Below are 13,925 nucleotides of genomic sequence, written 5' to 3'. Positions count from 1 at the left end.
TCCACTGAGTGTGATCAAAGCAGCACCAAAACATGAGCTTTGCAATCAACTTCACAAAAGAAAAAAAAAAAAAAAGAAAAAAGATAAAAAGTGCTTTCAAAAAATTGACCATATCTGAAAGCCCATTGCAACAACATCTTGTCTCTGGAACACCCATCCTTTCTTTCTCTCTCTCGCTCTCTTTTTCTTTTCTTTTCTTTTTTTTTTTTTTTTTTTTTTTTTTTTTTTGAGTAGCTTTTTCACATCTTCTGTGAAAGAAGCTGTTTTCATGGATTTTTAACAGAAAATTGAATCCAGGGAGTCCACCATGACTTCAAACTGTTAGCTTCACAAAGATGTGTTAAAAACACCCCAACACCCTGAGTAAAGAATTTGGCAAAGCATTGCATTGCACTTTTCCCACAGTGTAAAGAAAACAGCGTATTCATACACTGCACAAAACCAGTCTTGGCTGTATGTTTATTAGAAATATAACTATATAAAACCAGAATTTACCTTGAAAAGGGCTAAAATTATATGCCACAGTTCAGATAATAATGGTATTGGATTGTCAGCTCTAAGAAGATACAATCCTTAATTCACAATCAAATGCATGAAGAACAGTCCTTCTCAGAATTGCTTATTCAGAGAGAAATTCAGAGACTGAAAACTCACAGGAATTTGGGTGCAATTTTGGGTGGAATTTTCTAAAGCAGCTTTTCCAGGAAAGTCTGGAGCTAAAATCCAACAGTATTTCAGGACTGCCTTACTGTTTTGATAGTGATCTTCCAGCACCAGGTGCAGAGTGAGATTGGAAAGTGTGTCTGTAATCTCCTGAGCATCATTTTAAACTGCCACGCAGAGTTCTGGGTAAATGAGAGGTAAAATCGTGCTTTCCTGCAAATGCCATATGATCCAAGATTTCATATACTTGGTGTCCAAAAGTTCCCAATGTAAATCAAAGGAAAATATTAGCACTTTTTCCCCTTAGAATACATTTTGTTAAATGTATTTTTCAGATACATTTGCAAGTGATGCCACTGGACATTGCTGAACAGAGCGATGCACAAATGGGATTCAGCAGCTGCTCCCTTCCTGCTCTGTGCAGATAACATTAGGTTTCATGCATGTGGCAGCTTCTATCATTTTCTGTCCAAATCTGGGGGAGGGAGGCATACAGAAGATAGGAGGAAGCAAAATTCTCAGAAACAATGAAGAAATGGTGTTAACACAATTGTGAAAGAGAAACTGCTGCTCAGCTGAGAGGAAACTTGATGCCCAAAAACCTCTTGGGGAGAAGGGGGTGAAGGTGTGCAGATATGACTTTTGAAAATGAAGAATACAGTTCTTCTCTTTTTGATTCATAAACCAAATAAATTTTATTTTGAGGCTTTGAAAATGTGAAAAATCTCTACCCCTTCTTAAAACAAGAGGTGTGTATCAGGTGACTAAGGTAAACATCATAATTAAAAGGAATAAAAAAATAGTTGGAATGTTTTTGTAATTGCTCCCTAGTCATTGTTAGGCTTTCCTGATTAATGTAGTTAGAAACCTCGAGCTAAAAGCATTTAGTGTGGAACTGATGTTATCGTGCACACCACATTGTTAGGCTTTCAACCAAGAAAAAAATTAAATCACTTCTGACTTTATAAAACACCTTCGAAAATAAAGACCTTGGACAATATAATCTCTGTATGCCTCCTGCAAAGACTTCCCAAAACCATGCATTTGACAGCAAAGTTGTTGCCACTGGTGATAATTGCTGCTGAAAATGCCTCCCGAGCTGAAGTGAACGCCTCAGGGCCACCTCAATCACCCAGGTACTGCTAAGGGCACAGGCTCCCAGCAGGACAAATCCAAGGGGCACCACCTCAAGGAGCTCCAGAGGTTGGTAACTTTTAAACCCAAAATGTAGTTCTTTCTCCAGATGGTTTTCAATTTGAAGGTTATTGAAGAACATTGTTTCTTTATCATTCCCCACCAAGTTTGCATAAGTCAGAACATACAAGGTCACTGACTTCCTGTGAGCTTGAAGCTACAGGCACGCCTTGCTGAGCAGAGAACATATTCAGCAAATGTTCTCCATGTCCCTTCTAAGAGTCCATCTGTAATTTAAAAAATTTGCATATCACTGTTGGCAGGAGCTTTTCATTTGATGAGGCTCTGCAGAAGATCACTTCTCCCTGAACTCTGAGTTCCTGGGAACCACTGTAGACCAGCTAGCTGAGAAAATACACACCTAGTAGAAATCTGTAGAGAGAAGTTACTTATGTGCGGGGTAAGAGATTTTCTTCTGTTACTGATTGTTTTTTCTGAGGTGGAGATATTTGTTATAGCATACATTGGTGCTTTAGTACAAAGTGAATAATTAGTCAACTGTGTTTGAAAGCTGATAAGCTCCACATAGAGCACTACACTTCAAAACTACCAAATGCTTAGATATGTAAACAACCCCACTGAAGCCACTGAGATTTCTATTATGTCTAATGCTAAGCAAACATCCAGTCCTAATTAACTAGGACACAGCTTGGTAGCAGAAAAGTAACTAATTTCAGAAGTCTGGGAAATTTTAGGTGGTTTCATTGGCAATTTGTGGGTGTTTAGCTCTCTGTGTTAAGAAATAATAAAGCTTACTGCTAAGAAAAGATAGGTTTACTTGCAATCAAAAGTGATTCCTAAGAATATCTTCATTGAAACAAGAATTAACAGCAATTAATTGCAAATAGTATTGGAAAAATCCCTTTTTTTTTTTTCTCAGAATATTCTCTCACACTGAAAGAAATGGTAATATTTCCCTCATCCCACAAACTTGTCAAGTAAGACATTTTCAGGAGTACCTCACAGTGGAAAACTGTGGAGGCTTTAAGCACACAGAGAGGCTGAACAAATCATGACTGTGCTCTTCATTCCCCAGGTGGCAAGCAGAGCTCTGCTAAACCACATTGGGTAGCAGCTGCACATTAAACTTTTCTGGCAGTTGTGCTGACCACAGGTAAAGAATGACACAGACTCAAGCTTATGCTAAAACCACAATTATTATATTTCACATAGCAAAGCAGCATCTGGAGAAAGGACAGAGGGTGCTTCACAGTCCTATCAGCTGGGGATCCCTAAAGGAGACAGTGCTGGGTCTCTGGGCATCGTACCTCTCCCCTTTTTATAAGATGTTCACTAAAGGGCTGGATCAAAACATGCCATGTTGGAAAGATTGTTGCTGAGAAAGTGGAAGAACAGGGTGTCTTAGTACAGAAATGAAGACACCTTCAGGGAGTTTTGCTTGTAAGGTAGATGAGATGCCAATCTACTGATGGACCACATGGCAAAACTGATGCTAAGTACAATACTTCAGCTTAAGGGTGGTGTCCTACAATGTCACTTGCGAGCCACGCAGGAAGGTTTCACTTTAGGTACTGCTGTTACATAAGGAAGTTGGAAATGTTGTATTTAATTGAATTCTGAAAAAGCTAAAACCAGAAGCAAATGAGTTTGGAAATTTCCGAAGTTAATCAGTTCAATCACTCAAAAAGTGGTGGCAAATGAACAGCCAGCTTCCTCTTATTTCCGCACCCTCGCTTTCCATGGAAACTATTTCACAGGTCCAACTAGGAAAATTTTTTCCAGTGTTCAACCTGTGAATGTATTTTTCTCTTTTAATAAAGCTCTCACTGAGAAACTATACCAATAGCAGAAAAAAAGCTTGTAATTCTATGGGCAAGGAAATATAGATGTAGAGTTCTATGCAGTTTCCCTACAGCCTACCTGCCTCCTAGGGCTCTGCCTGGTGTCCCTGATGATTACACTGTGTATTTCCTTCTACAGAAAGGAAGTCTCCTGATTCCAGGCCAACCACTATAAATATACCAACAAGAAGCCGCACTTTTTGGATGGTGCAGTACCTTGCATGATCACTGCCACCGTATTTTCAAATTCCCTTTGTTTTAGCCTCCCATCTTATCTCTCCTGCAGGTCGGGAGTCAAGTGGGGCTGCGGGCAGTTTTTATGAGATGGTCATAGAGTGCGCAACAGGAACGCTACCGACCTTGAGCAGCTAGCTCCTTGGTGCCTTTTACTGCTGCTGATAACTGCTGTACACCAAGGCCCGGCCGAAACAGGTCAGGGACGACGTACACCGCCCTGGCAGCCGTGAAAAAAATTGCCTGGCCGAGAAAAAAATTGCTTTCCTTGCTGTATGGTTGCTTTGAAATTTCCATTCAAAGGCACCCGAGGGGCACATAACGCCTTCCTGCGGGCTCTCTCCCCCACGCGAGCGAATTTGAGGCCAAACACTGACTACAAAGCAAAGCCCTTGAGGGCAGGGGGGGTGGGCGAAGTCCGACCACCCGCCCCCATCGCTCCCGGGACCGGCCGGGGCGGCTCCCCCGGGGATCACTGCAGCGCAGCGGGTGCCTCCCTCCCTCGGGCCCTGCCGGAAAGGCTGCGGGCGAACAGCCCCGCCAGCGTCCCCGGGTACCGAGCCCAGCCGTGCCGGCGGAAAGGGCGGCCGAGGCGGGGGCATCGCGGCGTGGCCACATCAGCCCCCGCCTGCCCAGCGCCGGCGCTTGGCTGCTGAGGCGCACAGCGGCCCCCAGGAGGCGGCGGCGGCGGCCGGGGACGCTGAGGAGGAGCCGCCTGCGCGGCCCAGCGGCGGCGGCGGGCGGGCCGGACACACCGACCAACCGACCGACCGACCCACCGAGCAGCCGCGGCACGGAGAGAGGGAGGGAGGGCAGAGCGGCAGCGCAGCCTGCGCCGGCAGCGCCATGGCCACCAAGGTGAGCAGCGCCCGGGGCTCGGGAGGCGGCGCCGGGGCGCCCTCTGTGCCAGCGGGCCCGGCCGGGCGGGCGGGGGTCCCGGGCGGGCCGGGGGTCGGGGGAGCCGGTCCCTCCCCGGACCCTGCCGCCGGCCGCGCTCGGGACGGAGGGAGCGCCGCGCTCGGGCCTCGGCGCCACTGTCCGGCCCCTGCTCGGGGCTCGGCGGAGCAGCGGCGACTCCGGGGCGGGGGAAAGTTGTTTTTGTGCTGTGTTTGTGCCCCTCCGTCCCCACTCCTCGGCGGAACGACCGTGGGGTCGAAGAGCCGCCGGAGGCCGGGAGTGCTGCTCCTGCAGCCCGGGCGCCCCTTGCCCCGCTGCCACCGAGCCCGGGGAGCGGCGGGGCGCTGGGAGAGGCCTCGGCCACCGGCGGGCCCGGCTGTCCCGGCCCGGCTGTCCCGGCCCGCTCGCCCCTCGCCGCCCCGGCGCTTCAGGGCAGCTGATGCTGACCCCCTCGGTGGCATCCGGGGGTGGCTGTGCCGTGTCTCTGGTCGGAGCCCAGAGTCCGCACTGCGCGACCTCTTAAGAGTAAGCTGTGATTTTACACGCGAAAAAAAACCAACCAAACCCAACAGCAACAAAAAAAAAGACAGGAAGTTAAATTGTTTTGTTCAGTTCTTCAACAGTATCTGCTGCTAATGCAGCTGTCAAAATTAGCCCATCCTATCTGAAAGTGGCCCCTTTCTAAACAAACAATATTTGTTTACTATATTGGTTGATGAAAGCATCTCTGCTTGTGTAGGTGTGAGTTAACATGCATCAACAACTCATCTGTGACTTGTCTAAGTATCTCAGGAAGACTTTTTTGGTATTTGAAGTATTACTTTGAGTCACCTGGTTCCATTAGGTTGGCTATCAGTTTAAAAACTTCCTTTTACTGAGGCCTTTCTCATACAGTGCACTATTTATGCACTGTATGAGAAAGGCCTCAGTATTTATTTTTGTTGCTCTTCTCAGCGTTGAAGAAATTCCACATCTTGAATGTGTCAGATTTAGTGTATAAGTAGCTGTCTCTGTAACCATGTAAGCTGATGGTGGCTCATGTTTGGGTAAACTTTTTCCGAAGCACCGAGAACTTGATTTTAGATTTCAAAATCACTTAGGCAGTTTAAAAATACAGTGAATGTAGTCAATATCGTGAAATTCATGTTTCTGTTGGGCTTTCAGAATATTGTTGATAGACTTGGTTTTTACACTGGTGGGTTCCAGTAATTCATGGGATGTGTGTATGAATATTTTTTACTCAATCTAATGATTGTAGGTAGCAAGAAAATTACTTCTGGTGGCTATATACCACATAATACACAGTATGTGAGGCAGATACTGTACTGAACCAGTGTACTGTTTCTCAGCTCACTTTGGGGTGCACTAGCCTCGTGGGATCCTGTGTTCTTTGCCAAACACACGATCCATTTTATTCATACATTTGGAAACTTTCACTTTGCTGTTCTTTAAATATTTTTTGGAAACATTATGGCCCCAGACGGAAGGGCGTATAATTTCTGACTTCCTAATCCAGACTGGCTTAAAATCAGGTGGTGCAATTTTTTTCATTCTACACATTGCAAGATATGGTAATGTACTTTGACTTGAAGGCTAAAATTGGTAAATGGTAGTCAGGAAAGAGCTGGTATTTTATTGCTATTATTTTGCTATGCTGGTAACTCTGAGCAGTACTGAAGAGAAGTTTACTTTATTTTCTGTGAGCTCTACCCAGGAGATGGGTCCCTCTCTGCAAACTGCCCTGGTCTGGATTTTATTTTGTTCACATTGTGCGAACATCAGCTATAGTAAAGGGTATATTGTCTTTTTGAGCAGTGTAAGGGAGTAACTGGCTGAAAAAACAGTTTTTAGGAGCTCAGCCAACTAACCAGTCACCATTTAATTTGGAAAGTAATTTTTTTTTTTAATTGTAAACAAATTTCTCACCTTCTGCTTGTGCTCTTTCACAAATTGCCTCCGTTTGAAAGAAATATGCAAAGTGTATTTGTATTTTATGTGAGTTAACAAAACTAAACTGTAAGTAGTTGTCTGGAGTATGAATTTTTTGAACTTTGTTGGTGTCAAATCCTATACAGCTGATAAGGGTGACTGACAGTCTGGCCTGGCCTGTGGTGCACGGGCTGTTAGCGCTTCCTGAATTGATTCCTGTTTAAACTAGAATATACTTTCCAAGGGAGGCTGGGGGCAAATGCAGTCTTGATTTGAATGCTTTCAATGATGAAAAATTCAGTCTCTCTTTTTTGTTGATGTTTCTAAACCATCTCTCTTGCTGTTGATGCATCTTTCTTCTGAATCTGAACTTGCCCAGCTTCTCTTTTCAGATTTATCATTTTCTATACAAGATTTACAAATGCTTGAATCAAGGTGTTAGATTTCGTGAGGATGGAGGATGCAAATAGGGATTTCTTCCATAGCTAGCTTGTAATCCTTGGCCAGTTTTCTTGCTCCCACTTTAATAAACCACAGCAATTAAATTCCTTGAGTTTTCATGTATGAAGATGTGATATACAGTTGTGTAATGTACTGCCTCTTTTCTGTACCGTTCAAAATCAATGCATTTCTTATTGAAACAATAAAAGCTTTTAGGGGAAAGGACTACTATTTTCATACCATAGGCCTTTACTAATGCTTTCCTAGCATATTTGTTAGCTGGCAACTTGGTAGGGAGTCTTCTGTCAAAACAGGTGGGGTGGCTGTAGGCCTTAAGCACTCTAAAGGCTGTGGAGGATGTGTCTGATGTTGTGAGCTACATTAGAAGTGGCCATTGCTCCTTCTCCTTTCTTGCTCCTCCTCCCATGCTGTATGTACATCCCAGGAGTCTTCTCCAACACCTGTCAGGCCTGTTTTTAAGATACGGTAAGTTGCTGAAATAGGAAAAATATTCACTGAATAGAAACAGCAGCGTCATTTCTCCCGTTCTAGGTAGTTGCAATAGTTGAAAGTTTGCTCAGAGCTGATACAGGAGGTTGGGTGGGGTAGGATAGTTGGCAGCAGGAGACTTTCACAAAGAAGGGTGAAAATATAAATGGGAAATGGGGGATCTAAGGCTTCTGGAGGCAGTTCTTCTGTCGGCTAGATCCTTACTGTAGCTTGGCAGTGGACTTTGTGGTTTGCTCAAGGTTATGTGCTCAAAAAACTGAAACAAATGTTAAGCCCTATCAAAATAAGAAAAAAACCAGGGTTGTTTAGGAGACTTCTAGAGTTTCACAGTCATTTAACTGAACCTGACTTCAGAGCTAAAGTAATTTCATGTCCACATTTAAGAACCAGTGATTTAAGCTAGATGCTTTTATTTTGGATGCTTCCTTCAGAAACAGAGTTAACCTTACTAATTCCTTCTTTTTAACTGTGTCACAAATGACATGACACAGAAAGTGCCTGAGCCTAAAATATTTTCTAAACTTGGTCCCAAGGAAGATGCAGTTTGGTAAATGTTTCTGTCACAGTTGCTTACAAAAGCCACAGGTGAAATTGTCATTCTTCTATTTGTTCCTTCGTGGTTTCTTTGGCCTTTCCTATTCTTTCCCCACTAGAGTTTGTCAAGTCCTAGCTTTACTCATGTCCTTTCTTTTGTTTTTAAGCTTCATTGAATAGGGAGAGCTAGAAATGTCAGGAAGCAATATGTTGGCTTTTAAACAATGTTCTCTTTACCTTAGCCTATTTTTAAACTTATTTATTATTTTAAAATGTAGGCAAGTCCTTTTCTTGAAAAGGCTGATGTTTTGCCATTTGTTAAGCCCTGATTTCAGAAGGAAGTGAGAGAACTAAATAGGCTCTGGGCAAGACAGTTCTTCCAGTTCTTCTGGAACCTGTGCTGATAACATGTGGTGAGAGTTTTAATTTAGAAGTTAAAACTTGGAGCTGATTTATTGGTGTAACATTGTTGATGTTGGTGACGCTGCTTTCCCAAGAGAGGTATTTCATAGTTCTTGATAAGCTTTGTGAAGTTGTGCCCCTTTTACTGTCAATTCCAACAGGTTTTTTTTTCCTTTATAACTTTAAGGACTCATTTATCTGGTTCTGTTTTCAGGACTGGGCCCCTTTTTGTGGGAGGAAGTCCTTTGAATTGAAAGCTTAGACTGCATATTCTGTTCTTTAAAGAAGATACAATTTAACAATACTTCTAAAACAAGGAAATGCTGTTCAAGGCTTTCTTGTCCATCTAATCACGTTGGATTTTCTCTTTTAATGTCACGGCCAGGTATAGTTGAATTCAGCCTGGTTCTTGTAGTTGTGGTGAAGGAAGGTCGCGATTTACATATGAAAATTTCAGGCAGGGAAAGGTAACAACACATTAGCCTTAAAGATTATTATTCCTAAGTGTGTATCCTTCCTTTCATCTTTCTTTTTCTCTATTACTCTCAACAGTGTAAGGTTTCCCAAAGAAGTCCCACATTTATACCATCACTTGAGTTGGTTAGAAACAATTCTTTGTTCTGATTTGCAGCTGGGAAGTGAAGCATCCCTCTGTGCTAAACCCTCCAAAATACCCTGACTTTGTGTTCTGTTAATCTGCATTCTGCATTGTCCTAACTTTGGAAGTAGACTCCTTTCATAAATCTCATCTTAAGGGAAGATTCAATTAATAAATCTTAGACATCTGTGAGTTGGGATGATCCACTACTATGAAGATCACGTCATAATCCATTCAACATGTTTCATTATTTAAATTCAGCAAAACAAGACATAATACAAAACAAGAGATCACAGATGATCTGTGTACATAGGTTGTGATGGAACAAAATTATTAGGTGAAGTAATGATGTTACAGTCTAATGATATGAAATGTTGTTGGGTCTTTTAGACTAGTATTAAGTAGATGTGGGGATACTTCCTGGGGCTTTTTTGACTATTTTGGTTTGGTGGTTTGTTTTTTAAGGGGAAACAAGTTGACTAGAGAAGGGCAAAATGTTGGGTAATGCAGATTAACCACAGATTCCTGACCTATTGGAGGAGTGAGGTGCTAGGATGAGCATGAGAACTGATGCAGTTATTTTATGAAGACACAGGTTTTCTGTTCTTTTGTCTTTCTGTCCGGCCTTATGGTCTTTTAAAGGTTCAGTGATATGTGGTTTATGTTACATTGCAGCAATTACCAGTTCAAGGTTTCTCATTTCTGTGCTGGAAAGCTGGAGAGCTGGTAAGATTCTGAGTGATGCTGTGTTTGAGTAATGATTCCTCTGACTCAGTTTTTCAAAGTTATTTTGAGCACCTAGGCAGAGTCATCAGAGACTCATTACCAGAGGTCATCATTTAAAAACATGATTACAGCAGCCAAAGAGAAGGAAGTCTGATATCAAATGTCATAAGCTACATCTGGTTTATAGATTCAGAGTTTCAAGTTTTCACTCTGGTAGAATTTCTTGTATATTGGTATTACTTCAGCAATAAAGCTTTACAGTTAACTGTAGCTTCGTAAGAAGGTTTATTTTCTGCATTCTTTCAAGGTTTTCCTCTGAATTATCTTCGTCCTCAGATTTTCAGGTTTTGAAAAAAGTCCTAGAAGAGTGTCTGAATATTCAGTAAGCCTCTCCTTATTTGATTAGGGCATCTGGCATATTTCAGAGTTTACAGGGATCACCAAGGTAAAAATCATTGGAGAATTTTGCCATTTCAAATATGTGGGTTCCCTCCTGTATTAAATTTACAAGCAATTGTAACATTTATGATGTTGGAAGCAGACTTTCAAAACATTTTCAAAGCAGGTAATAGAGAGGAGACTGTAAAATAGTGGGAGTGATTTGTTTCAACCAGCCCTGCAGTAGGACAGATGAGCATTTAGATATCTAGAATTATTTCAAGTAAATAGCTATTGCAGTGTTCAGTATTTAAAGCTAAACCTCTTCTATTTCAAATCGTGTTTCACAATTAGAATTTCTCTGAATTCACTTTACACTTCTCGGAGGGCTGAAAATCAGAGCTTGTGCTTTTATTTTCCTTTGTTGCATTCCTGCTTTCTCAGCAGTTTATGATTGGAAAGGAGCTTCCCAAGTAACTGAAAGTTCAAACAACAGAGCAGTTTTGTAGTAGTCCAATAAGCAAAATTCAAGTGCTACTGAAGAGAGAGAAAAAAAAAAGTATATCGCTCACAGGAAAATGTAACTTAAACTCTGAGAATTATCACTTTATTTCCCAAACCTTCTTTATCTTTGAGCTTTGTATAAATAAGAAACCTCTGTCAACAATATATTAAAAAAAAAAAAAAAAGATATTTAAGACCAGAATCATTTAACTTTGGCAGGTAGTCCTCTGTAAGACCCGCAGTAAGGGGAGAAGGGCACAAGGAGCAGCTCTTCCTGTAGGGAGCTGCTGTTATGTAGCCTGGTCTGGCTGTTGTGTAGTTGTGAGGAGACATTTGGGACATGGCATGGTATGAAGGGCACATGAGCCATCCTGGACACTGCTGGTAACAGGGTGTGTGCTCATAGAAGTGTGCTGGGTAAAGTCAAACCAGTGACTGTGTGTGAACATGTGTTTTGTGGGTAAAAGCTCTATTTCCTCCTGTGTTTTAGGCCAGCTCTTCCCCCAGGTCCTGCCCTTTAAAGGAAGCCACTGTACAGGAGGTGTTTCCAATGTGCAAAATAGGTGGCTGGAAGGAGGAGGAGGTGGTGAGAAGAGGGGCAGTGCAGCCTGTGGGAGGTCTCTGGGGAGTCCAAGCAAAACAGCTGCTTCTGGGGAGAGGCAGCCATGTCTGGCCCAGGGTTTCTGCAAGTGGGACTTGCCCAGCTGAAATCATTCAGTCCCACTCCTGTAAAAAGGTGGAGACTGGTGAAGAACTGTGTGATGGATCTTATTTCTTATGACTTGTCATTGAGTTACTGACTTCTGCTCTGAGTTGCCATCTGCTCCTCCTTGGCATGGGAACGGTTGTGCTTTAATTTTGTGTATTCATATGGTATCTTTGTTTAAACACAGTAGGTTTTGGACTTGCTTTGCTTTTCCCAGCCTTCTGAGACTGCAGTTCTCATTGTTCAGAGCAAAAGTAGTTGTCATCTCAATTCAAGCAAAGTGTTTGCTTTCCTAGTTGATAGAACAAAATGGCTAATTTGCAAGAACAGCTATAAAAATACTCTTAGAATAGCTTTAGACTATACCTCCCTTCTATATGATGAGTTTGGGTTTTTTTTTTCCCCTCTATGGTGATTATGTAAGTGGTTTCCAGAAGAAAGACAATTGATATAAGGCTATCACATTTATTGTTTTTTCTAGTTCTTATTTAAATTCTAGTATTGCCTGAAGAGCCTATACAATTCATCTTCCTGCAGCAGTAAGGCGATGACTGATGAGGTGCTTCACTTCACCTTATAGCTTCATTGGGTTTGAGAGTGAACCTTAAATGTCTTATTTCCTCCGCTGCCTTGGTTCTTTTTTGGGGGGGTCAAGGTTTAATTCAGTAACTGAATATCGCAATTACATATGATAATATAATGTAATTAGTGCTTACCTAGTTACAGCACACTTCTTTCAGCAGTACTGTAATTTCCTTCCTTAATAGCCCTATATTTTTCTTCTGAAAATGATTACTTGTGGAATACAAAATTAAGCGTCTTCCTTGCTGCAAATAACTAGACCACAGACTTGGATGTTTCTGTGAAGGTTGTTGAATGACAGTTTTTTCATCAACCACTCTGTCAAGCTGCCAAATTTTCTAGAAATTTGTAAGGAAGCAGAAGTTCTAACTTTCTTTTCAGACTTATTTGATGCTGTCACTGTAAAGGTTGCTGGTACAAGAAAAGTTTGTTAGGTGTTCTGTCAAACTTTCAATCCAGTTCTGTTATTCATTACATCTCTTGGTTTGTTTTTTTATTTATTAAATGCATCTCTTCAGGCATTCTTTTTCTTCTTTTTTTCTAACTCTTTGTCTTAAAGTGGGATATGCCTACCCTGCTAGTGTGCATATTGCATTAAATTGCAGGTCATTAATGTCCAGTTCAAGTACTGGGTGTTCTCTGGCTGGGTCTAATGACTGAGATTTGCTTATTTGAGCTGCCATTTATCATGAAATAGTTTGTAATCTTACAGGGTCATGTACTTTTCTGCACTGCCACTAGAAAAGCCTAAAATAGCTGTAGGCTTGGATTCTTTAGAACCCAAAAAATGTGAACCTTGCCCACTTCTAGAGTAAAGAAGTGATAAAATGGTAATGCATTTATGTTGGTGTAGCAGTTTCCTCACTTGTGTTCATAAAATGAAAGTAAACATAGGGTTTTACAAAGTAGTGTTTCTAAAAATAAGTGAGATATAACAAAACATTAGTATATTGATTAATGTTTGTTACTCAAGTAACAGAGAATTTAGCAGAATTCCATGTGGAGAGCTCATCCTGCTGTGTTTCAGATTCCTTCCCAACTGCTTTCAGTGAGCATGCTATTCAGCATGTGTTTTCCTATTAATATTTACCAGTGTTTGGGACTTCAGAGTAGTACAGCTATTCCATTCTGTATTTTATGGATGAAGTTTATTTGAAGCAGCATCATTTTAACATGCACTTAGTTTGCTTTGCCAGGTATTCATTTGCTTCTAGAGTGGCCTGTGCATGTGGTACATTGAGATCCACGATATGTAATAGTGTGCTGAATCTGAAAAGGCTTGGAGTTTGCTAGATAACCTTAGCGAAACTTTGTGCCTCTCCAATTATTAGATAATTACTCATTTTTTCTAATCTCTGCTCTGGTAGAGGCAGCACTATTGTGGCTACAAGCTGTCTTAATGAGTAGGTCACAATGTGGCAATTTTTCTGGTGAATGCTGCTGGCTTTTTCTGAAACCTTCACATCTTACTGGCTCTATTCTTTGGGGACAGAACTGTGCCCTAAAGTTTCAGGCAAACATCAGGGGACTTGGCACAGCAGGCTTCTGAAACACGCCATTAAATATTGGTTCAGCAAACAGTTGTAAGTTTTGCAGTTTGATTTCAGAGATACAGTAATGATTAATCTAAGCAGAGATTTTAATCACACTTGAGATAAATGCATCCTGCCTGACATCCATAAATACAAACCCATGCTGCACTTGCTGCATTTATTACTTGCTGTAGTCGTGGTGAAACTGGAATTAATATTATCAAATTCAAAATTGTTGAGTCCCCAGTTTATCTGAGGGTCTGGGAAAGATTGGTATTCAGAAAGGAAAACAT

General features: G+C 41.8%; 1 protein-coding gene across 2 annotated transcripts in view; it reads left to right on the top strand.

The window, feature by feature from the left end:
• The first annotated feature begins 4,404 nt into the window (after positions 1–4,404).
• Positions 4,405–13,925, top strand: part of SNX9 (sorting nexin 9) — a 59,227-nt gene continuing 49,706 nt past the window's right edge. The window contains exon 1 of one of the 2 annotated variants that reach the window (XM_059841913.1): positions 4,405–4,751. In XM_059841913.1, coding sequence (XP_059697896.1) covers positions 4,740–4,751 — 12 coding nt within the window. In that variant the 5' untranslated portion in view covers positions 4,405–4,739. The remainder of the gene's footprint in view (positions 4,752–13,925) is intronic. The other variant, XM_059841912.1, reaches the window with a different exon arrangement.

This window comes from Haemorhous mexicanus, chromosome 3 (genome assembly GCF_027477595.1).
Source record: "Haemorhous mexicanus isolate bHaeMex1 chromosome 3, bHaeMex1.pri, whole genome shotgun sequence".
Classification (NCBI taxonomy): Eukaryota; Metazoa; Chordata; class Aves; order Passeriformes; family Fringillidae; genus Haemorhous; species Haemorhous mexicanus.
Note: the sequence above shows the minus strand (reverse complement) of the source record. Positions and strands in the feature narration are given on the sequence as shown.